The following is a 26,567-nucleotide window of genomic DNA, read 5'->3' as shown; positions in this document are numbered from 1 at the left end:
GTTAAACATGAAATTTCCTCCTACAGACAAAAATTGCTTAGTGCCATGATTTCCAATAAGCAATTTGAGCAGGCTACACAACACAATTCCCACTAGATGCTTGTGCAGAGTAGCCCGCCTGGAGGTTGTACACCATTTATTGAGAGATCTGCCCAGGTTCACGGAAGGCCATGCAAATGCACAACGGGGAGCGCTGGTTAACTAGCGGTTGTACCGAAGAGGACCCGCCTCAGCCCTCTCTCGATGCTAGGTCCCGCGCTCCGCTTGGACGAACGGCTTCCTGTTGGTGGAGCAGAAGGTAGTAATTACGTGCTGCCATGGGCCGTGCAGCGCGGAGCAATTCTTTTGCTCTAATTGCGCGTCGGTAAGTACTACATCTGCCGTAGCGCTGTGCCCACTCCTGCAACGCCGTGCTCCAAATCACGCGTGTACCAAAGGGAGACGGTCAAGCAGAGACAAACAAGACAGATAAATCTAGAAAACATGCCCTTCAAACAGTCTCCACATACACGAAAGGGTACTGTGACCACAGGGAAGGTGCTCTCCTGGTTCACAGCGGCCGGGAAAGAGCGATGTGGCTCAACTATGGGAAGGGTCGTTCATTTTAGACTTTGGAAAAACTTCATGCAGCAAAGGCTGCCCTTCACTCAAGCAGGCCGTGAAGGTAGGCTGTGAAATCTGTCCCCGGAGACCTTCACGCACAGCACGGCAGGAGCGGAGCAGGACAGAGGGGCAGCACAGCGGCGGGGACCTCCTCCCCACTCCTGCTGGGAACCGCAGGTCCTCACGTCTCCTCGCCTATCACCAGCAGGGCTGAGGGACATCCTCTGGCCTAAGCACATATGCAGGTTACTGCTTCTTGATGCCTTTACAAGGTGAAACCCTCTGCTTACTGCTGTGCATCGAGGTAGTTTGTCCTCGTATGTTTTAGTCCTTGCCACAGTGAAGCCACACTCAGCGCAGGAACGTTTTTTACAGGATCTGTGAGTGTAGGATGGGATTCTCTAACGCTGCCTTGGGCAAATTAATCACTGTATTTGCAGAGGATGTTTACCCACAAGGGCACCAGAGCTGGAATAGTCAGAGACATACAGCAGAAGAATGTACTTGTATAAACACATTCACTGAGCACATCCTTCTTCACAGTTCAGGCTAGCAGTTATGCAAGGACATGTTCTAAATAAAATCTCACATACTGCCTGGATCTTTTTCTTTTTCTTTTTTTGCCTTCATTAGCTGTCTTAACTGCTGATTCATTATTCTGTTCCTCCAGCACCTAATGAAAAATCAGTTTCTTCCTAGAATTCTGATTTAACAAGCTGACTTGCACAAGAAGATCCCACCTTCTATGAAGATACATAGAGATATTTATGTATGCATGTGGTTTATGCAGAATTACACCTGTAAATGAAATTGATGTTTTATTTCTTTTCAAATGCCCTCGCAGAAGTTGGAAATAAATTCAGTGCTAAATTCTGTTATAAAAAAAGAAAAAAAAAAAGGCAGCATAAATTTAGCCTAATGCCTTTGATAGAATCTGTTCCATTAAGAGAAACTCCTGGCTCAAACTTCTGCAACAGTTACAACTTGTATGAAATTACAGTGGGAGTTGCAGGTGCTTCATACATTGCAATAGGGTCCTCAGCACTCTTGCCAGTTAAAGGATAATGGAAAGCAACTTATTTGCCATTGAGAGTCCTTTTCTCACAAATAACATCAAACTGACTGCTTGTAACATATACATGAATCCATCTACTGCCAGGAAGATTTCTCCTCTGGTCCGATACCACTCTTGATCAAATGCTATTCCATAGCATAGTATGTATAATCAGTAGAAAGGGGGGGGGGGAAGATACACTTATAAAACAATGTCTACATTTCCATTCCTTATCCTTGTGAGGAAATTACTGATAAGGGTTCTGTAATGAAAAATGAGGTGTCTGTCATTAAATGCAAAGCCTAAAGTATATATAATGCCATCTAGGTTTTATAGTTCACCTAAGGAAAGAAAAAACCCTCTCAGGCACTGCTAGGTCATACTGCATCTGCTGCAATGTTACATCAATTTTAGCAGCACAACATTGAACTGTATCTTCCAATGTATTAAACTAATTCTGTAGAAATCTCAGGTAAAATTTGTTCTCAGTGTAAACACAGAGTAACTCCTCTGAATAGTTTCCAGCATCATCCTGGTGACAGTGATGTAATCAGTGCACCAGGACCGGAGCTCATAACGCTCTTTCTCTTCCCCTTGCAAGCAAGGAGGATTCAACTGGCATACTCTGCATCGGTAGACCAAATTCTTCCATGGATGTCAAAGAGTCTGAAACTAACTTTTAATGAAGGGTAAATTGAGGTACACAAAATTATGTCAACTCTGCATGCTGACCAAGATGGGGAAAAGAGGCCCTCTGGGTTTGCATTTCTATTTAATCCATGCTAAAGATGTTTATAAAGGCCTTCTCTTTCAGCCACAGTAACGTCCCTTCCCATATGTTGTAGGTAGTTTTTTATGACGTGCTACCATGCAAAAATCCCGTATCTATTTACTCACTAAGCATAAAGTAGCATGAAGAGGAGCTTCTCTTTTAAATATTATGAGTATTTTTGACTGGTTTCTCTGAAGTTACGGGTACTCTACCATCTTACAGAATCAGAGTCCTGGAAAGCAATGGAATGCAAGCGATTTTGGTCCCTAATAATAAGAAATGACAGCAAAGCAGGTGAGAAAGGGTTAAGAGGAATTATCTGAAAGCGGAAAAGAATTACTCCAAGCAGCACAACTTTGAAGTCCAGAAATTGAAACTAAAAATAAAGCAATGAAGTACATATGGTTGTATTTAAAGGTTTGCCAGCAGATCTATTTGAGAACCTGCTTTTCAATACTGATAACTCATTCAATTCAAATTTGCTTCAGGACTAAAACATTCATATGAGGTCATAACATGGAACCAATTCTATTAAAAAAATCACTGAATACACATATTGCTGCTCTTATTTTTGCAACACTTCAAATAAACTTAAATCAAACTTCTTTCTGTTCATAAGAAGCTCTGGCAATTTCTATCAGCTTTGCCTAAGATAGCAATCCTTAGCAATTTAAGATTTTCATCTGCAATCACAATAAAACACCCCGTTTCATGTGGAACTTGAAATATGAAACTAAATAAAATTTAATCATATGCTTCTTGATGGATTCTCTGCTTTCTTCCCTCACTTGTGCCCTTCATACCAATTGCTGTTTAGGAAAAAAAAAAAAAAGAGACCTTAATTTCGCCAGATCAGGGATCAGACCAAGCCTTGGTCAGAAACGAAATGCTGATACGCACAGCTTGATGCCGCTAGAAGTATGTTCCGTCTGATGACTTTTTAGGTGTTATCTCTGCTGTAGTGATGTCCCAGCTAGCAGAGCTCATACTAGGTGGGATACCTGCGATCTCTTCGCAGTAAGTTTGGAGTGCTGTGTTGGGGAAATACAGTTATATGGTTTCTGCAGCCTAAGCTCCTTTCTCCATTCAAGGCTTCTGCAGGTGCTATGAACATCTAAGCTTGCCTAGAGGCACCTCTGCCTTCCCTCAACTGCGATACTCTGTATGATGCACATCCACCTTATTAAATCTTTGCAGCCCATCACTACTTGCTTCTGTAGCTGCTGAAAGTCAGTGCAACCTCAGAATTGGGCAATCTCCAGAGGCTTATTTCTTCACTTTTCTTGAGTCACTCTCCTGATCCTTGAAAAAAGTTCTAACATATGTGATCCATTGAAGCCACTGCAAGACAGCAAAGAGACAGCTTCATGATGTCCTTACTTTCTCTGTAGCAGAGTAATCCTCAGCTAACTACTTAAAGCAACGCCGTGGCTCAGTAGTAAAAAGGGGTCAGACAGGGCTCAGAAATTGATTCGTGGTTCTTAAATACATGGAACTCAAATATAATAAAGCAGGGAATGGTCTGACCACACACTGCCTGCAGAAAGAAGACAAAATTGTAATGGAAGACCAGGGACTGAATTTTACAGGCAACTGTGCTGATTGGTCGTAAGGAAACAAAAACAGCGTAACAGCGCAGATAGCGCTGTTCTGACATCCGCAGGAAACGTGCAGAAGAGGCATTACCATGAAAAGCACTTACACGTTAAAATTGTCCCCGAGTTTAACACTTAGCTTAACTTTTATTGAAATCATTCTGAATTTTTACGGTCAAATGCTATTCTAGGAGAACTGGTGTGAGGTCTAGAGAAAAGGGAGTTACTCTGCATTTACTGTTATGCAGCTGAGCAGAGTCAAGTCTCGTTAGTGCGAGTTTCAAACACCGCACGTTTCAGCTCTCTGCACAGTTAACAAATGGAAGGGGTCCTCTTTCAATTATTTTCTGATCTGCCACCTCAAGAAGTAAAACCACCCCAACAGGTACATAGGGAGCCTAATACTTAAGTCCTTCACCCTGTTCTTAAGATTTTAACCAACTCACACGGAAAAGAAGTTAACTTCCACTAAAATGGCCAAAAGTCAACGCCTTCCTTGTGCTGACCCGCTGAACACCCTACAGGCTTGCCACAGGTCAAAGCTACGAGGTCCGAGCACAGATACATATAGGAACAGGCAAAGGAGGAGGCTGCCAGGGCTGAGAGGCTCCAGGGACGAGCAGGACAGATGTGGCCCTTTAGACAACTTTGTCTACACCAGAAGCTAGTAGATCAGGCAGGTTACTGCTTTCGAGGGAAAGGTTTAGGTATGTGATACGGACCTGCTCCTCTCAAAAGCAGCAGTTGCTTTCTCCAGCCCTGCCTGCTGTCTGATGGCAGCAAAGGCATCCAACTCAACTCTCTGGGACTCTTTCTTCAGATGATTGCTCCAGTTTTCCTCTCCTCCTGATCCTCTGAGCACTATCATCATGGCCAAAACAGCCCAGCCCTGATTCGTTTCCCTTGTCTTTAGGCAATGGCTGGCTCTGGAGCTGTTATATCTAAAGCATTTTCATGTGCCTTAACAACGGTCCTAATTACACATCATCATCATTAGGAATGGAGAGGTGATTTATGCCTGAAAATCTGAGCCAATTAATCACCCGGGGGTCTAAACTGAGACTCTGGACCTTGCAGCTCTAGAAATAGAGACACTTGCTGCAAAAATGTCGAGTCCTTATTCCTGGCTAACAAAAAGAACATCAAGCCTATCCAGAAACCTTATGTTTTTTAAGAAAGCTTATAGCAAAGGCTGACAACGCCTGACAATGGCTTTTAGGTGAGAATTTCCCTGCAGTCTGGCTTAATATGGTGGACAACGAATGCACTCTGCAGTTGTCCATTAGCATGTGAAAAACTATGAACATTAACTGACATATCTATGCCCATTTGCACAGGTGTCTGCAGGCACAGTTGTAGATGCAATGGTGAAACAGGAAAAATATAATAGGTGTGATATGAGAAAATAAGATGCAAGCTGCTAGAAAGACATGGATACATGGAATAGTTTAAAAGAAGTGGCAAAAGTGGCAAAAGAAAAGCATACAAGAAAGCACAAATTACAACAGCGAGCATGCTCAAGAAACATCATTGCCAGCTAGGTACTTACAAATAATAGGAGTAGGAATATGCATTTCTTCTAAATGTTGATGGCCAGTCAGATGAAGAAAACGTCCAAAAGGAAAACAAAAAAGAAGGAAAAATACATAATTAGATTTATATGAACTCTTAGCTTTTTTCCAGTGTATAAAATACTTGTGTTGCCACTTGTACCGAGTTCTTCTTCTCCTACACTTTATTCCAGCAGGTGCGTGTGCTTGAGGAATGGATACTGAACCAGAGATGGGAAACATGGTTCTGTTTCCATTTCTGCTACTGCTTTGTGTCACTACGAAAATGTCACTTCCTCTCTTTCTGCCTCAATTTCCCCATGTCGAAAGCATGCATAGGGAGACTTACCTTTCTCTATAAAGTGCTTTAATGTTTTTTGGAATGGAAAGCATTATGTAGAATTTATTAATATAAAAAAAAAAACAAATAGGAAAGTGACAAAAAACACCACTTTTGGAATATTCAGACAACAAACAAAACGTGTACTGATAAACCAACTCCTCAAACTCTAAACTGCAAATAGTTTATTACCAGTTCAAGCACCACTACGTATTTAGCTGAACACTGGCTCTGCAGCAGCTTTCGGTGTCACATTCCCTTTTACAGTTTTCCTGCAGTAAGCTTCAGAACCGTTCTGATACAGAGCAGCACCGCAGAATGAGTCCCAGCAAAGAGTGCTAAGCTAAGAGGTGACAGAACCAGAAAACAGCTTCTCTGAAAAGGCTTTTCTGCTACAGATGTCGCACAGATCATTAATAATAAAATTATAGAATACCAGGGAGCGCTTAGAAAGCACAAGCGCAGGATACAGGGGTTCACTTCAGTGATTGCTCTGAACACGGCTTCCAGGAGGACACGTGGGAACCGGCCGCAGCCACCGCCGGGGCTCTCTGCGCCCGGCCGCCCGCACTGCCCTACGCGTACCGCGCGTAGGGCCGATCGCACAGCTGCCCTGTCTTATCTTCTCACGTTAGAAATACCTGCTGCTCCATTTCCTCATGGAATTTATTCGTTGCCCTGGGAAGCGATTTCTCCTGGGAGAAGACGGCTAACTACAAATGCACCAAATGATTACACTGCAGTGAGGTCTGTTCTGCCTGGTTGTGGCTCTCGCCACAAGCCTGAAGTTCAGGCTGGGTACGTGACCTGGCCCAAGGTATTTGCGTGGCTCTGAATCCCAGTACACCACCGAGCATTTATGGCACAGTGGCAGAATCCTGTGAAACTCGGAAATCCTGCATGAGACGGCAATAGCTCAATTAAAAAGCAGTGATTGCCACTGAGCTTCACCGTGAAATTCTGAGTTCCTTTGAACCTCTAAGCAAAGGCAAAATCACCGGGATGTGCAAAATGAGAACCAACGCAGATGAACCGGCCCAGAAAATATCCCATTAAGCCCCTCTGATACGCCAGCCTCCTGTTTCACACAGCACTGCCGACTGTAATCCTTCTGTTGAACATCTTGCAATATTTTCTGCTTTTCTCGTGTCTCAGCCACTGGACATATGTGATCACACGAGAATCGCTTCTCATTAAAACTGCCTATCCCTCCAGGCAGCAGAAGCAAGCTTGGAAAGATGAACTCCCTAAGGATGGGGAACGAAAGGCGGCAAACAAAAGGAGGAACAGATTTCGAAAACGGCCAGGCCATTTTGGTTCAAATTCTCCCCAAATACACTGCCTAAGACAGATGCTTGCTAAGCAATATTTCAAAGCTAAGTGTTAAAATTGGTCAGAGTTACAGATCACTGAAAACATGACTTGCCCCTAAAATGTATCAGGCAAGCTGCAAACCCTGCCCATCGTGGGGACAGAGCGTCCTTCTTCACTCAGGACACAAAAGCGACAGGGGTCACTGAATGTGCAAATACCTCTCTAGTAATTCTGCCCTGTAAATCAGGTATGTTCTGCTGAAGGGGCTGTTGGGTTTTATTCAGTTTTAGGTAACAATCTAAATCCTAATCCAGAATAAGGAGCTGACTTTTCACGGATGGAACTAATCTGAGACCCTACACAGCCCCAAATCTCTTTTTTTTTTTTTTTTTTTTTTTGCTACCGACAGCAGTTTAAGGAACTTATTTACAGTACACCCGTGACAGGCTGTCTGATCCTATTTATTCAGTCTTCTACTTAAAGGGGTCACTAGAGGCTTTGTCCTCGCAAATGCGTCAGCCTGAGAAGTGCCACATTCTTCACTCCAAGGAAATACAGTTATGGAGGAGTTAAAACTGTCCAGACGGAATCAGAACTGATGCTTTTGGGGGGCAAAGCCCAAGGATAATTTCTCCAGGAAGAAAAGCTTTCAAACGCTGTTTTTTAATTTGGTTCACCATGGTTTTCCTAAGCAGTCATTTATCCTCTATTACCCCCAAAATATTTAACTAATACTAATGACAAACAAACAAGCTCCTTAGAGCATTAGCAATGCCTTGATACAATAAATACTAGGTATTTCAAGGTACATATCTATTAATGAAAGAAGACTGTGCTGCCTTGAGTTACGTGGCTAATTGCACCCGTGTGGGCACTGATCACCAGCTCACATGCTGTAAATTAACAGGCTCAATTATTCTGCAGCAGTTTGTGTGTCCATATCCAGATGTTGATATTGCAGCTGTAAACACGTAACTCATATAGCTAGTGGGGCTCCGAACTGGGAAAACAAATTGTGTTAACTGCTTCAAGTTTGAATACCGTATGACGCTTAGTCATATTTAAAGCAGGAAGCTATAATACACAAACACACATTTTTTTTACATAGATGTACACATACACACACAAACACGCTAGCAGGCTCCAGGGTTCAACCACAATTTTGTTTTAGAGAACACAAAATCAAACCCAATTTTTCAACTGCATAAAAATTCCAGTTGGCTTAATTTAACCTCATGTATCTGACTGAGCTCCTTAAAACAGCTGGCAGGCCCCAAAAATCTGCCAGTTGCAAAAAATTTTAAATATGAGCCAATACTTGCCCAGGCTTTCTATATGTAGGATTCAAAAAGTATACCTATTTCAGGTGTCTCCCAGAAGGCAAAAAGAAACTTCTGATGATCTCTCTAATCCTAATCTCAAACCAGTTTCCTCCTTCTCTGAGTGCTTCCCCCTCTTTGCTTGCTCTGCCCGCCTTTGCTCTCTGCGTGGGCTAGCAAAGTGCTTCATTCAGGAAAATCAAATAGATTGTGTCCACTAATGAGGAACTATAATGCCCTGGACCATGAGCAAATGCCACTCTGATATTTTCCAGCTCCATTCCAAGGAAATGCCTCAAGTTTGTCTAATTAAATTACTTTTCTGCATTGTTGCCTCGCAAGGCAAAACTGTCTCATGCTAATGCCTCTGTGAACTGAAAAGAGAATCTCGTTTTAAAGGAAGGTTAATACTAAAATTGGAGCCAGGAGGTTAAGCTCCCAGCATTTCTGTTTGTGAAACAGAACAACTTTGCTGTTAAACCGTTCGCTCAGACGAGCATGAGCTCCCAGCCACGCTCCTCCTGTTCAAATCAACCACGGGCTGGACCATGGGTTCAAATGAACCCGTGGTCCAAAGCAGCCTTTCCTTTGATAAAATCTGGTCCACGTCTGCATTAGTTTATGAATGAAACGAGCCTGGCAGGCTTAAGTTCATCTTCAGGGAACGCTTTTCCATATGTGCTCCCAGTCGCGACTTGCCGTTGACTGTGGGGTCTGCACGAGACGACCCCAAAGTGCCACGCGTGGTTGGCGGCCTTCCAGGGGTACGCCGGGCAGAGCCCCACCGCCTCTCTTGGCACCGCCATAGCTTCTAACCAGGGAAGGACTTCCAAGTCGATGAGCCAGGCATGGCTAAGTTTTCTCTGCCGGACATCGCCACCCCCCAAGTCACTCACCACTGCTGCTGCTGGAAGAGGTCCCAGGGGAAGGCTGCAGCGTAGCAGGGACTAGCTCAGGGCAGCAATAGCTGGGGAGCATTTATGTCAAGCTCCACTGCACGGTGCAAAAAGGGTCCCTAGGCGCCAGCCCCGAGAACTCGTCCTGCATCCTAAGTACTTCCCTTTGGGTTTATTTGATTTGCCTATTTGTACTAAGTATCAGTTCACACTGCACCAGTCATAGCTGAAACATTGTGAGAATCAGACACTGAAAAAAACTGGATTTTGATAGATCTGCCCCTCATTTACGTATCTGAGTTAAATGTGCATCAGAAAAGAATTACAGGAAAAATCCAATTACTTTTTTATTATATTGCTAACTAAACTATATGGTCTCTAGGTTTCCTCCTGACCTGTAATTAAGATTTGCTGCACTGCACAGCAAACATGTCATCTAAAAAACCAAAACTCTTTTAACCTACATCAGCTGTGAAGTTTTGCTTTCGCTTTGATGAATTCTTACTGATAACCTGGCTTTTTGCTGGTTCTCCAGTTTCCAGTGGAAGACGCAAGATTAAGCAGAGATGATGAATCATGGCTATGCATCAAGATATTTCCACATCTATGCATTCCTCAGAATCAGAATGATAAAGATCTCCTCCAGGGTGTTTGGAGAAAATTAATTGCTTGTAATTCTACTTCTGAGAAATTCCCTATTTTCAAACTTAAACCAAAAATAGATTGGCAGCAATCACTCTGTCTGGCAGCAAGAGTCTCGCATTAACATTTTTACAGATGTGGTAGAGAGTTTGGGAAGATGAGCTTTATGTGAAATCTAATGACAGGAAAAAATGGTCTTTGGTGAACAACTAAGGGAGATACTGTACTGAACATATGACTGGCTTTAAAAAAAAAATCACCGCCCCCGAGACTCTGTCCTGTACCAGCAGCCAGGTGGCCAGCTTTGCTTCTGAAAATCCCAAAAAGGAATCCATCGTCTAGCGCAATGAAGATTTGGCTTTTCGATTTCCTTCCTGATCAGAAGATATTGCAGACACCTCTCATACAGGAACAACCTTCATGTATTTTAACATCTCCCTCTATTGCCACTGAAGTATTTACAAGTACACACACACTGACTAATTATGTCTGCTCTTCTACTCTCCTCCTGTTTCATACTTGTAACTCCACATTGGAGAAAATTTCCTTGAAGAAAATGAGTATTATCTCTTTAGCATATATTCGTATTACCTCTTTAGAGTATCCTTAATTCTCTGAGCTCTTTTCATGCCACACCACAGAAAAATTACACCCAAATAACAGATTCTTGATCACTATGAAAATCACTGTTTGTTTTCTGCTGAGGAATATACATGATTTATAACAGTAATACATAATGTGGAAGTAATGAAGGATGTTATCAACCAAAAATCTGCCACACACTGGAGGATGTTTGAATGTTTGATGCATCATTCCGTACATCAGGACTGCTTTCACTACAGGTTTTAACTTTCAAGATAAAAGCTTTTCTTAAAGAGTATTTACAGAAGGTAACAGGAATGAAGGAGGGGTGGGCATTAAACAAAAACTAGCAACCCAGCTTAATTTTTCCTGACACTGAAAAACTCCTGGGGAGCTGGAACAGAAACATCTATGGTATTTGGGCTGAATATTGAACAAAGGTGCTGTAAACACTACTACGGTATTTGTAAACAATTATATTTGTCCACAAAATCTGAAAATTTTGCACAAAACTGAGAGTTAAATGTTCACAATCTAGATTACCTACAACTCATCTCATGCAACGGACATTCAGTATCTATGTGACTGGTTATTGGTTTTGCAGAACTGTATTGGCCAGAAAGGACCACCACAGGTCAACTAGCCTACTACTCTGCTCAAAGCAGGCTCCATTACAAGAAGATCCTCAGGGCCTCATCCAGGTAAGTTTCCAGCATCTCCAAGAATGGAGGTTCTCCACCCTACAGCCACCCAAGTAACCCTCTTCTGGCCTTTCTCCAGTATGTCAGGATCATTTTTGTACTGAGGATCTCAAAACCAGACCAAGTATGCCAGAAGCAAGCTCACCAATGCCGAACGGAAGGAAATAATCACTTCCCTCAACCTGCTGGCTACAGTCGTGCTAACATAGTCCAGGATGCAGTTGCCTTCTTTGCTGACTAATGTTCAACCTGTCCAAGACCTCCAGGTCTTTTTCTATAAATCTGCTTTCTAGTCACCCCCAGCGTGTACTGTGGCATAAGGTTAATCCATCCCAGAGATACGACCTTGCATTTGACTGTGTTAAACTTCAGGAGGTTCCCATCAGCCCATTTCTCTAGCCTGTCAAGATTCCGTTGAGTAGCAGTGCTGCACTCCAACATCTAAGACATTAAGGTACTCTGTTTGCCTATGTGAACTGAAGGAATATACAAGAGATCATATATTGATTCAACAGCTGTTGCTTTGTTGGAAAATATGCGATTTTTTGTCATGGAGATAAGAGATTTCAAGGGAACTGGGCTTCATTTTGCCAAGTCTCACTCCTTGCAGTAGACCCGGTAAAGTCATCAAGATTACTCACGTGTCATACTACTTGAACCCTAGCTTAGGAGTTACCTGGCTAGGTAGCTCAGGTTTTATTTAGAAGTAAATTAATGTTGAAAAGTTGGGTTCACTCTAGAAATACAACTGGTAGAAATAAATACAAAATGTATCCTTTTCTTAAGAAAATCTCTTGCCTAAGCGTTTTTTTGAATCATAGTGTATTAAACAACAAACATGGCGCTCTTCAAATAGTAGCAGCTACCAGTGGTCTACACCAAAGTGTAAGTGCAAACAGTCCAAAGAATATCACACAAAAAGAACTGCTTGAACAAATTTCACTTCCATACATGACTGTATAAAGTTTCATCCCCCAATAAACTAAAATAAACATTCAGAAAGACTGCCACATCATAGCAAGATGCAATAAGCCCACTGAACTTTTTTTTGCAAATAAACTGCTGTGTGAAAATATGTGCCATCAAGATGGCACAATCTCACTCATCCTCTTGTTCTCATCTCTCATTTCTTACTCTTCTGGTTTTATTCACTTCACAGAACAAATGTGCTCAAGTCCGTCTGGTTTTCAACTCTATCTTCTCTCAGTTACCACAACTCCCTTCCCTCCCTTAAGCAAAAACCAGTTTACCTTGCTTGCATCTAATCTGAACGTTGCTTGAACAGCTTTGACCACATTATTCTCCCTCTCCATCTTTTACTTTACTCCTACACTATCTCCACCTTCTTACGACTCGTCACGAGCTGCTTACCTTCATTTTCAAGGGTCTTGATGCCTCATCCCTTTCCTATCTAGCACTTCAGAAGATACTGTTCTTCTCTCTATTGGTTGTGAGCTCTCATCACCATGACATTGCAACAGGCGTTTGAGCTTTCTCCTGTGCTTTCACTTTACGTTTCAGTTTTCTGTAGCTGACTATAAATATATCACATTATTTTGAGACAAAATCTGGTTTTCTACTTCTGTTAAAAAAAGAAATCTCATCTTCCGTTAGACTACACTTGTGCTGAGTGCATGTGCTAACATGCTGACTTCCATCGCCTTGTTTTCTCTATCTCCCTATTCACCTTCACCTGCTGTTCCTTCTCTTAAATCATTAACACTCACGAGTAACTAATAGTTGTATGTTGTTCACACAGTATCTGGCAAAACAGGCTTCTCTTCTCTCACTGTGACATCTTAGTGGTGATGTTATGTGCATAAATATTAACAGCTGCCCCGTGCAACCCAAATGGAGTATTTTATCTCTACTAAATCTATTCTTCTTATTGAAGTAACAGCACTCAAGCCAGGAGGGCCAAGATGGAAGCAAAGCAGAAACTTACCTTCTCTTGATGGTAAGCATTGCTCCTAAGAGGATAATAACAAACATCAGAAGACCAGCTATAACTCCAGCCATTTTCACTGTGCTGTCAACTTGCTTTTCTGGTTCCACTGCATTGGAATTCTGGGTGGAAGCTCCTTAAAAGATGGAGGCAGAGGAAGGAGGAGATAAAAACAGAACTTGTAGAAATGATCCAGTTTTAACAAGCATTTGAAAGCCTAATGGCATACTTGCAATCCGCTAACTGTCCATCTAACCTAATTCTTTGCCTTTGATAATGGCTAATGCCAGATATTTCTAAGTAAAGTGCAAAGTCCCAGTGTAATACAACTGACAATAATATTTTACAATATTAAACTGCAGTAGGGTATTTATTCTTCTGATGCATTCAGCATACCCAGAAGCAGGAGGATTAATAGCAGTTACAATTACCATCTCAAGTAGTTTAAGTGAAGGTACAATCCTTACTCATTGAAATAGCAAATGTTAAAGTCTGCTGTGATATATCCCATAATAGTTTGTAGAAACATTTTTTTTTCTTTTAAAATCAGGATGCATTGGTATTTCTCACTATACTAGAGCCTTGAGTTTTGTAAACATGCAATTACAACTACGCATGTATCAAGTGTTAATCCAACCCACAGAGCATCCTCCACACTGTCTGAGGTATTCCATGCATGAGTTCTTCTCCAGCCTAAGCAAGACAACATGATTTTTACTTCTAAAAAAAAAAAGAAAAAGAGTACAGCCTATATATCTAACAATAAACCATTTTTAGAAACTTATTATTTGCAAACCATTTCCTCTTTTACTTACTTGTCATGATCTGACCTCAAGGTTCTGTTACTCCTCCAACAACTGCAGAACGTGGCCCTTCTCTCTGCTGCTGGGACCACTCATATAGTGCTTATTATATACCTTGGGTCTGCTGACTTTGCTACTTGCTGTACAGATTTTTTTTTCCAGATATTGCTTAAAGCACTGAGTTTGATTTAGAAAGGCCCACAAGATTTTAGTCATGGCTCTTCTGAAGACTAAATGACTCTATTTTTATTATATTCCTAAAGTACTTGATTCTTGCCAAAAATTACTGCTATTGAACTTGATGGAGTTACAAGATTCATGTTACGTGAGATCACAATCTTATCTTGGGCTTTACCTTGACTGTTGAATTCTGCCAAATCTTCCTCTACAGTTTGAAAATAGTAGGAAAAAGGAATCAAAGGGGAAAACAGAGCTGTCAGACAACTGTCATGTTTTGCTCTTCTAACCACTTTGTACTGTTGAGTTTCAGGAAAAGCTGAATCAATCCCACCCAGAAATCAGACATTTTGGGACATGATGTCCAATTTAGCCACGGTTTTGGTGAGAAAACAGAAAGCCTCACTTGGTTTATTCTTGAGACATTTGCTACTTGTTAATCTGCATGTGTTTCAGAAGATCTCTGTCTGCAAAGATGACTACCAATGGTTACCGTGATCAAGTCAAGAAAGTGAACATAGGGCTTCCTAATATGCAATCAACAGGGCCTGAGCTGATGGACTGCAGTGGGATGGGGATCTGATCCTGAACAAAGTAGCATATTCTACTCTCAATTGTCTCTTGAAGAGTAAATATAAAACAAATGAAACATAAAAGCAAGACAAGAAAACTAATCACTTGCAGTGATAAATATACAATTTCATTTTCCCTAAAGCTGAGCTGCGGTGTTTTGCCACAGCAAAGCACAGTATTTAACCAAGCAAAAATTTTCTTTTCTGTTTGAAAAGCACGTGTAATTTCCAGCTTTCCGTCCCTCATGACTTCACCAACCTGCTATGTGCTGTGTCCAACAGCTCTCTCATTCAATAAGAGCTCCCTGGCAAACTTTTGTGAGTATATGTCTGAAAAACATTAATAGGACTACAAGCCATAACAGCTGTGTATCATCTATGTTTGGACATTTCTTACTATTTTAGAGCAAATCTGTCCAAGAGGTGAGCTACACACCAAGATTTATCCAGACAGATAACCCTGGCATTGCCACACAGCAAAATAAATGATAAAGTACAAATTCTATCCTGTAAATGGCTAAAACTATACTTATTTGACCTGAAACTCAGAGGTACTCCAAATTATCTTCCACTTGAATCCCAGTTGGTACTACAACTGTAAATGACAGGTATTGGAGAATGGTTTTCTAGTATGGTCAGATGCCCCAATTTTGTACAATCTGAATGTCCTCATATATTGTGAACCATGTTAAAAAAAGCCAGACCATGCTGTCAGCTCCATCCTCTAATTCACTAGATTAGTTTGATTCTGCCAGGCTGTTGCTTATCACTACAGGCAACGAATGGCCAGTGTGGGTTTTTTTTCCCTTCCCTTTGTAGACTACCGCACTTTCAGAAAGAGAATAAAGGCTGATTATCCATCCTGACACCTACACACTGTGGTGACTGATTCACTTGAAACTCCTATATAACTCCCTCTCTCTGTATCTTGGCAAAGGCCAACAATTCCTTTAGGCTACTAGTCCAACCATTTATAAGTTGTCTCTGCTAATAGCGTCTAGGAACTGATAACATGACAGTGGCAGTAAATTCCCGAGCCTCAGCATTCTTAAAGCTCTGCAATCAAACAGTTCTCTGAAGGAGACCATTGCTTTCTTGCATTCTGGGGGATTATCTTCCTAGTAGACGCCTAAATCTCCCATAGTTAGCTGCTCTACCACCTGCATTGCACCAGCTGCTGGTACCCAAGAGCATTTCTATTCCAGCAGGGGGGAGGGTCTATGAGCCATTGCTGCAGCTGCAGAAGATGACTTCTACTACTCTCCACTGTTATTTTTTGCTGCCATTTTATGTATTTCCTTGCCTTCAATAATTTTTTGGATTAAGTTCTGCTTCTCTTCTCTACATGCATGCATAAAGATTTAAAATTCTGTGAGCAAAAAGCCCATAAAAACTGCTCAGTGGGCCATTTCACACAAATGTCTGTAAATAGCCTTGGAATGCTCTGTACTACTGTACTGGAGGGGCCAACCTTTTCCTTCTGAAAAGTAATGTTTCTATACTGCTGAGATCATAAGGGAAAGAAAATAAACTATCACTCTAGTTTCTGGTGGTGATATCCACCACATTTCTTGGGATAAATTGTTTCTCGTACCTGAAGGAGGATATTGGAATAACGGAATATAGGACAGGTCACCACTGCTATTACTGTGTGCATTGCAGGGGCACCCAGAGGCCCCTGTCAAGGTCAGCACCCCGTTACATTGTAATAGCACGAAGTAGGACAATCTTCTGCCCTACGCTTGCTTTCTTAATAAGGTAGGCAAGTGACAGAAAACATGGAGTCAGAGAAGTGAAGAACCCAGATCCCTTGTCTCCCTGTCTGTGTATTACCCACTAAATGAAGTTATTTCTTTCAGAGATGTGTATATGTACGTATTGGGACTGCACAGTCCCAGAAGCTTGACCGGAATCTGACTTTCATAGGCACTGTCCTTCACCCAGCCCTATTCTACATCTACATCTATCTGAAGACGTTAATTCTCTCCTAGAGACTCCATGCTGTTTGTTCAATCCCTTTCAAGATCCCTGAACACAGAGATCTGGCATCTCGCTGCTACACAGAGCACAGCGCAAGCAGCACATTCACGAGGGATGCAATTCTCAGCGCATCACATAGATGCAAAAGCACAAAGCAGGGGGAAATGGGTTCTTTTGCGAAGTTGCTAACCTCATCAATTTGCAAGAAGTCAGGTTTATGGATCATCAAGCAGTGCCTGTTTTAGTAATGCACTCACGGGAACCCCAGGCCTAATCCAACTATCCTGTGACTTACACTGTAATTCACAGATACCTAAATACCAGACTATTCCAGTAACATGCAACTACTGGAAAAAATGGTTTTCTGTTGTGCCAGAAAGTTAGTTTCCTACAGCTCCTTGGGGCTTTCAAGCCTTTAAATTCCTCCTTGTTTTATATCATGGTCAAAGCTGGCAGAGCAGTGGCCAAAAGTTAGTAATCCACTTCTTAGGAAGAGAAATTTTGAAACCTCAAATGAATTTCACTACCAAAGGCTGCCATCTGTATACCAGAGTTAAATCTTTCAGAAGGTTTCTTCCATTTGAAAACTTTTCTGTCTGCAAGAAGGAAGAACTCCATTGCTAAACTTCCAGATTTTACCAGCTGCTACTAAAGAGCAGAGTGTGCCTCTCTCAAAATATTAAGAAACTGAAAGACCACCCACTAACCCACAAGAGCTCATATGTGAACTACACATATCCAGAGTGATTCACATGTTCCTTAAATTCTCTTAAGGCTCATGCAAAGTGAACAATAAATTATGCTACCTACTTTGCAGAACTGGACAGAATTAAGGATACATCTCCGGCACTATAGCTAGTCAACAGCGGAGCTGAGGACTGACGTTTCCGGACTGACATCCTGCGGTAATTGTATCAGACAACAGAGCCTTCACAGACAGGAGAAAGTCGCGGAGAAAGAAAAATGGCAGCTAGGAAAAAGAAGACACCACAGCAATCTTCCACCCAGCCATTATGGACAGCCACCTCATTTGAAAACCATATGCCACCGGGTGCGAAGTTACCTTCTCAGAGGAGGTGACACACTGAAGAAACGATGAAAGAATGATTATTGAGCACATGTAGCTAAGCAGGACTGATGATACGAGTTTCTTCCACAAAGCCTGTCACATAAACCCCAACTGAAGCATTCTTTATTCAAATCAGCAATTTCAATATTACATTAAAAAAATGTAACTGGTAGAGCGGATAAATAGAAGAGCCACAAGCATATCCCTCCTCCATAAGCAGGAGGAAAAGACAGGTATTTAAGTGGGATTTCTAAGAGGGGAGGCATAAAGAAAAAAGATGGTTGGTCTTGCAGTGGAAGTGGTACCACATCCAACAGCAGTGTTACTGCATCGGAGGGAGAACCACTGGATCCCACAAGGACAGCAGAGGAAAAAACCAAATGGCTATAGGGCTGTAGGGATTGCTGGGCTAGACACCTGGGCACAAAGGCACCACATGCGAGTGAATAACGGAGCGTCAAAGTCAGAGGAGCAAACACGGATGGGAGTCTCGACCACAGCTGGGTGTCAGGAAGACCCAGAAAGGGGACAGTAAGCCTGGTGGAAACAAAGTTTGGTCTTAGATTTATAGCACCTAGGAATACCACTTCCTCAGGTACAATGACACTCTCGAAACACACACTACTCAGAAAAAATCACTTCACAACAGTATTTAACCCAGAAGAATTAATGAAAAATAATGGGTTAAAAATTCATAATGAGTAAAAATGAGCTACTCAATTACTCACAGTAATTTCTTTGCAGCACATGCTAGCTAGGCAGCATGCAGAATGTAAAATTTCCTAACAGACCTAGAGGCTTATTTTCAAAAGAGAGTTATTCTCAAATTACTTGTAAACATGGCTTCCTTTTCTTTTTTTTTTTAATGCTGTTTTCTGTGCTAGTGGCCTACAAATGATTAAAGCATCCCTAACTGCAGAAATATTTTCCCTTGCATGTTCAGATCCTGATGATATCAACTCCTCTGACAACATCACTTCTGCGATTCAAATACAGGGGTACATAGACAGTTACGTGTAACTAGACAACATTAAGATAGCGGTGGAACAGCATCGTTTTATATCCTGAGCTGTTAGCCAGCCCGGGAAGCGGCCCAGACCCTCCGCTCCAGCTGCCCTGTGCTGGGCGTTGTGCACCTTGCCGCAAGGCACTTGACATGACACAAGACTTTCTTTTGCAGGCTGAAGATTACAACGTGACATTCCCATTTTTTTAAAGAAAGCTTAAAAGGAAGCAATAGGGAAGCAAAGGGAAGCAATAATGAGAGCCAAAAGCTTTCAACCATATTCTAAGTGGAGAGAAGCAGCAAGACTGAGTAGCCTTGGCAAGAATGAAAGACTAGAATTTATATGAGGGATTAACAGGCAACCAGGGTGAATCTGTAGGAGGATGAGGGTAAACACGCAGCAAGGAATCAAGTTTAATGTTACTAAACTGAATGAGAATTTAAAAATAGCTCTAAGAAAATAATTGATTCTGGAGAAACCAGTCAAAACCACTACACAAAGACTTTTCTTCTCTCTTTCTCTTTTTCTTCCTCTTTCTTTAGAGCAGAGCCACTTAATTTGTGCTACAAGCAGATTTTCGGTCCTCAGGAATGAGAAAGGTTATTACATTTTCTTGAAAGAGGAGCTCAGATGAAGAGCAGCTGTTGTGATGTCTACAAGTGATGGGATGGTTCGCAAGGTGACAGCACATTTCCACTGCAACTCTCCACTTCCGCAGAGCTAGTCAGGGGCTAGCTTTAAATTATAAAACTGAAGAAACTGAAGAGAAAGTAAAGTTCCTGTTATCACAAGGCCAAATTTACAGATCTGACTTCATTTTTTGTATCACTTTAATTAGAACAGGGAGCTGAATATTTTCAATGACAAAGTCTAACACATTACAGGGCACGAGTAATTATCATTTGCACACAGCCAGTCCTCTTTAAGCACTAACTGCTTTCGTCATGGTTATCATTAAAAACTCACAACCAGACCAGCTGCAAACTTACAAAACCAGTCAGCGAAGTCCAGAGGCGGCTATAAAATGAACCCTGAAATAAGGCCACTTTTTCCATTCGCCTGCTCAAAGCTGCTCTACGTCCCATGGTGGCCTAAGAGAACAGGGTCCAGCAAGACTTCACTTTCGAGCTGAAAGCCCGGCATGCAGTGGAGGACACCCACCACCCTCTCGCAGACAGGGACTCAAACGGCCATCGCTTGGTCAGTCTGCGTACCCACCCGTTACATGCCCTGACGAAAACAGTGGGCAACTTTCTGGCAAGTTGAAGCAGCATTTTCTCACCGGTCTCGGACGAAATCTGATTTTCCTCTACAGTGTTATTAAGAAATGGCCTATCCCACACCTACCTCTCTTCTCACACATCCTAATGCTACTATGTAGGCATAATAATGATAACAGTCTGCTCACAAAACCCTTTTCAAGTGACCCACAGGAGATGAACAATGGCTGATACATCTATGAAAGTATCTCCACATGTAGGGAAATGGTGAAGAAATATCGACTATCCAGTATCTCGATGGGAAAATACAAGGGTAGGAACATGCAGCTCCTACTGTCTTCTAAAATGTAACCATCTTCTGGCTTTGCTGATCAACTACTGCTGTTTTTTCCTCATTTGGTTGGCCGCTGGTTCAGCTGCAAACAAGGGTGTCCGTATGACCCAGCAGCCATGACCACGGCATCATTTAACACCAGCCCTATGGGGCAGGATGAGGATAACAGCCTCCAGAGCACGCTGGGGAAACGCCTGCCTACTCTGAATCCTGGAGCTTGGCTCACACAAAAAAGAAAAAACAATTCTATTCTGGTTTAAAAAGCCTTCTTTTCTGAAATGACCTGGAGTGCCCCAGCAATGGCTGCTTTGAAGTGATTAGCACAGTAGACCGTAGAAAATACCTATCCCAAATTTTACCTTAAAACTTTGGCCTCTCCCTTCTCTCTGGTTATGCTAACGGGGGAGCCCTGGCAGAGCTCTCAAAGAGGCAGATGTCCTCTAGGTGCTGGGCTGAGGTCAGTCAACTCAGTTAACCTGTAGCCTCATCCAACTCTGCACCAAGTTCTCCAGTAATTCAAAGTTGGATCATTACCTCATTGGGTTAAGGAAACCCCCAGAACAGACATATTTCATCCCTCTATACAATTCTGGATACTAAGTTTGGTAAAAGTGAGGATGCTCACTAGTTATATGGGCATTCAAATGCTAGGAAGTTTCATCTGTCTTCCCAGTGGGGAATATTTTTCATTAAGAGTAACATAAGTGTGCCTGTTATTAACATTTAATTATGGTGATACATGAACCTCTGCTCAAAAATAACTTTTAAAAGTCAGACTTGTTCAAGAAAAAAAGTATTTTCATGCATCCAACTTAAAAAAATGCAATGAAGTCTTCTGAAATAAATAGCATAAAACAGAATAAACCTGTCAAAAGAATAACATTCCTGTGTATCAAAAGAGAAAACGCAATAACAAATAGATTTGAAGGAGGACAAGATCTGTTTAAAAAATACATTATCTGTCTACAAAAACAGAATATATTTCAGAAGACAATGAAGCCTTCTTAAATGAATTTGAGGGAATAGAACCTATTAAAGGAACAGTTTTCAAATGCAGCAAAATCATGAGAGTAGAGTGTGGGGAGATGCCTCCCGATTTTCAATTATTTTTGCACTATTTCTGCTGAAGACTTTTTTTTTTGAGGGGGGCGAGTATGATTTCATTGGTCACTTTTTGGACCTGGATTCACTTTTGCAGTCTTAAGCTTGTTACATGCTCATCTTCCAGGCAGGCCCCTTTGCTCAGTGACAGCATTTCTCCTAGTTGCTGATGCACTACAGAAACACAGGACCATTTCTCTCAATTTAAAATGCATTTGAGCTCCACAGTAATGCCAATTTTCTTTTGTTCCAGTTTCACCAAGCTGTCTTTATGTGTAGTTAAAGTAACTGATGTGTGAGGAAGTCATACCTCTCTAGGATCAACCACACAGCCCTGGAATAGTCCTACAAAAGTTTCATCCATGCCAAAACTGAAAAACTATCCTGCCTTTCCCCCCTCCTTTCTTATGACATTATGCATAACTCTCTCATGTCCCAATCCTACGCCTATCGAGCTAAAGTAGAATAAAGTATTTCCACAAGCTAGTGGGATTTCTTTTCTATTTTTGAATTTTCTGGAGCACCAAGACAGTACAGGCCACAGCGTTACATACTACAACACACTCTTAGGACACACAGACCTTCAGGTATGTTCTGATGGAAATCTCCAAAACACTTAAAACATTTTGAACTTCGCGTGTGAATGAGCTTCTATGAATGAGCTTAATGCCATGTTACTGAGGATTTGATTCTGCACTGCCTCCTTTTCACTCTAGTTAGAATAATTCAAAAATTATCTTCCCATGCAGACAAAACATCAAACAAGAGGTCACAAAGCAGCTCAGACTTCCAGAAGTTGTAATAACCTTCTTTTTTCCTGAACTGATAATCACCTGTGCTCAAGAGGCTGGGCGGGTTTCGGGTGGTTACCTGTTGCCTGCCTATTACTGCTAAGAACAAGGAAAACCGTTCCCAGGCAGCATGCACAAGAAAACAAAAAAGAAAAAAAAATAAAAATGTACCTTATAATGATAAACTTCCAATTTTTTTTCAATTTGCAAGAACTCACATTTAGAAGAAAGAAGAAACGAATATCAAGAGATAAGGAACCATAAATGAGCCCTCTGCCTTTGTTTTAATTGCACTGTGAAATTAATTTAATGCACTCTAAAGATACAAGAGGTAACTGCTCTCTTTTTGGTAAGAGTTTGCAATTTTTCTAATAAAGTATCAATATAAATATGTTGCTTTAAGATAGGGAGAACAAGTCAGTTAATTCAAAAAGAATTGGACATGTAAAAATAAACGCCATCAAAGAAGCCAAATGGTAAAACTAATAAATAAATTAGTTGAATGAAAATTGTATGGCAGAGAGCCAGTAAACAGGAGTTTCATTATAAACTTATTTTAAAGTGTATTTTATGCTTACGAAGTGACTTATACTATAAAAGACATCACTAATTTAAAAAGAGTAGCTGTCCATCTGAGGAGATACATTTATGGCTGGAAGCAGTAAGAAATCCGAGACCAGCAACTCTGAAAATAAATACATACACAGATACAAGAGGTTAATAACGCTTGTGGACTTAAGACATGCTGACAAGATGTGAAATGGCTACACAGACTGGACAAATACAGAAAGCTTTCTGATGGGTTGTCAAATGTCACCATAGCAAAAGCTGACAAATCTCTGCCCCTGGCCATCTTCACTGGCATCAGCCAACTCTTATATTGAGATGCTGGAGGGTCAGAAATGTGCTCCACAGGCACGCTCGCCCTGCTGGGTACCCACCAAATGTGCTTCAGAGGATGTGCTGCTGCTGTCACGATCTAGCATGCTGAAATGCTGGAGTGACCCTGACATCTAAGCCAGCGCATGAAGATTTGCAAGACCTTCCCTGAGACCATGAGGAGCAAGTTCCTTCAAAGAGAAGCAGCATGCAGGGAAGGTGTGCTGCAGAATGCACCCCATGAAGGAGGCAAGCAGCCCTGGATGGAGCTGAGCTGCAATGGAAAGCGCTCAACCCAACCAGTCAGGTCATGCTAAAATTGAGATCTCTGTGACATAAAGGGGGAGGAAGGAAAACTGGGAAGTATCCAAAATTCTTTTTAATGGTCTAGAATATTTTTGAAGAGTCTTCTTCCTGTCTACTTCAATTCTATTGTTTCTGGGGCAAAAAGAGCACCGCACTGCAGCCACCTGAGGTAGTGACAATGGAAGAGCCTCATGAACCTCTCAAACAGAGCTACTCAGCTTCTGAACTGGTGCCTTGCAGCAAGACCCAAGTCGTGTTATAATCCCCCAGTAACACACTGCCTGACACATTTTATCACTTAATTACTCCCACATTCATGTTTACTGCCCTTATTAATCCAGCACTTCAAGAAAATACTTGCCTTGCTTATACATAACTTGATTCTAATCTATTTTACTGGTATAAATCAGAACTCATTTCACTGATGTTAGTGGAGTTATGGGAGTGCCAAATGTCTAAAAATCAGGCCAATCGCCAGAAATGAACCTGTAAGAGAATAAATGTGTGCTACCGGTGCCAGTTTGTGTCAGTTTGCAAACCAAAACTAGCCTAGACTCCCCAGAAGTTTATTCTTTCCATCGCTCACCAACACTACAAGCAAAGATACTGCAGTCATACCTTTGCCAGCAGCTCTGATGAATTTGTTCAAGGCAAATTACAGATTCACTCATTCTAGCCTCAAGAATGTTGCAAATAAAGACAACTGCAGGGCAATGCCACTAAAGATGATCAATACAATGAGCGGACAGAAGAGGGCACAGACACAGCTGATCAGCTAGAACATCTCAATCGCTCTTTCATTAGACACAATGTAATTACAGTTTCCTCAGTGCCTCTGTCTCTTGCTACCCAGTAGAGACAAGGCAGATACGAACCTGCTCTTCAGGGGCTTGGAGGTAGTGTGGCTGCACCTCATCCGCATAAGCAGTTCAGTTAACACAAGGAGAAAGTTCAGCCTAATGACATGTAGGAATCTTAAATGAAGAAAAAGCTCCAAAGCACAGAACCACCTTATTCAGCTACTGCTCAGCTGCTCGTACACCACAAGATTTCCAGTAATGGAAGATAACAGTACCTTATCAAGACTACAGATTTGCTTGTGGTGCTACCCGCCTTGTGTGCTGTAGTCAATATGGTATCTCAAGAGGCAAAACTGGCCTAAATTAGCCACAGATGTGCATATTTCCAGTGTCATTGCTAATGGTCAGGTATGAAAAATGCAAAACTGCAAATCACAGAACAAGGACAAGAAAAAACAAGAAAGCACCACCTATGGAAAAAAGTATTCGCACAGAAATTTCCACAATCCCTGTATAAAGACAGAAGACTTCTGCCTAAAAATCAAAAGTTATATCCATTGAGACAGTGAGAATAAACACTAGTACTACCATGATCTCCTGCTCTTTTCCATTTATGTCAATCAGAAAAATGCTAGAGTAAGATTATCATAGAGCAGTGCCTTCAGGCATCTTCACGTTCTACCCATCCCTTTCACTGCCATTATTATATTAATATTACTAAGAGACCCTTTTTTTTAAAGGGGCCAACATTAAGAAATGATAGAATGAGGGTAGTTTGTGGCTCTTCTTTCTGACCTAGCAGGTCAATGACAATTAAATCATTTTGCAGAAGCCAACTAAGGATTAAACACTTGTGGATCTTTTCTGAAATACCCAAATTAGACTGTGCAGAACAAAAGATGATGTAAGAATAGGATTTTTCAAGCTGATTTTTTTTATTATTTTTAATCTGAACAACTGTCCTAGAACAAGTATTTCTCCTGTTAGCATGACAGCATTCTTCCACCAACTCCCAAAATGGGAAGCACTGAAATGGTTTCCAAAAAGTATGAATCCAGTTTCTCTGGCCTCATGAAGAGACCTCCAGTCACATTCTGCGAAACCCTCGATAAGCTCATTTCACCCAGACTTACTGTATCCAAGCCTACTTTTTCTACCACCAGAAAGCCAAAATAAGGAAGCTGAAATGGGCATGTTACTCACAGGTTGGAAAAACTGAGGGGGAAGGAGAAGAGATTGAGACAAAAAGGATGTTTCTAACCTGGAGATATGAACTAAATGAAGATTTGATGAGGATTTTTTTAAAGAGGAAAAGCAGTAAGAGATCATGAGGACCACCACAGCCACAGACAGAAAGGAAAGAGGGCAGAAACGGCTCATCCTCCTTGGCTTTCAGTGGTGACACAACCGCTTACGGTACCAGCAGTTTTGAGTATCAGGTCTGAGCAGTGATTACAGTCACACAGGTGGTGACCTCATGCAATGCTGTCCCAGGTATGGCACTGCACAACACACTTGGGGATGACTCATGTCAAGGAAAAAGACCTCTTCTGTTACCGGACAACAGCTATAAGGGGTTTCTTTGATGCCTCCCAACTCCTTCCTAAGTGCAAAAGCAGAAGCAATCAGGAGAAAATACCTAGAAGTAATTAGCTTCTGTTACTGCTACAAGAAAGGAAGGAGTGAAAGATGGCAGAGAACAGGATGGTGCCTCTTAAATCAAGAGGGTCATGGGTTCCTGCAAACTTTATTCAGCTCTGGAAAGACTCCACAGGCAGTAATAGAGATATTCCACATTACAATACAACAGCAAAAACACAAGATGCAGCCTCGAGTTTTGAAAATGGAAAGCTACCTGTAACGTGGCCCATGGCAATTACCTATCATTTTCTTACAGCTCATTTTGAGCCTACGCATGTGCTGAGGAAGTCTTTTTGCAGGTACTCCTCTGTTTGTGTCACAAGTAAATTGCTTTACTGACACCTTTGCTGGCAAATTAGCCCCTGAGGTGATGCTGAAGTCCTTAGGAGAGTTGTTAAAAGCAACTCTAAAATCCAGAAAGTAACCGAGACATTGTTATCATTGGTCCCTCAAGAGCTACACTGTGCAAAGGAGACCTGGGGATCAGAGCACTACTTCTTAACAACATATCACCAAATCGTTTATATCAGGCTTGCACAGCGATAACGCTTGGTCTACCCTGAACTTCCTCCAA

At 41.7% G+C, this 26,567-nt stretch overlaps 1 protein-coding gene across 1 annotated transcript in view; it reads right to left on the bottom strand.

Moving 5' to 3' along the window:
- The window catches only part of PTPRT (protein tyrosine phosphatase receptor type T), a 329,075-nt gene that overhangs the window by 55,021 nt on the left and 247,487 nt on the right, over positions 1–26,567 (bottom strand). Inside the window, 3 exon segments of the mRNA XM_062589625.1 lie at positions 13,314–13,491; positions 19,763–19,768; positions 26,314–26,340. Coding sequence (XP_062445609.1) covers positions 13,314–13,491; positions 19,763–19,768; positions 26,314–26,340 — 211 coding nt within the window.

The sequence above is a fragment of the Rhea pennata genome, chromosome 16 (assembly GCF_028389875.1).
Source record: "Rhea pennata isolate bPtePen1 chromosome 16, bPtePen1.pri, whole genome shotgun sequence".
Lineage (NCBI taxonomy): Eukaryota > Metazoa > Chordata > Aves > Rheiformes > Rheidae > Rhea > Rhea pennata.
This window is presented reverse-complemented; position numbering and strand designations above follow the sequence as displayed.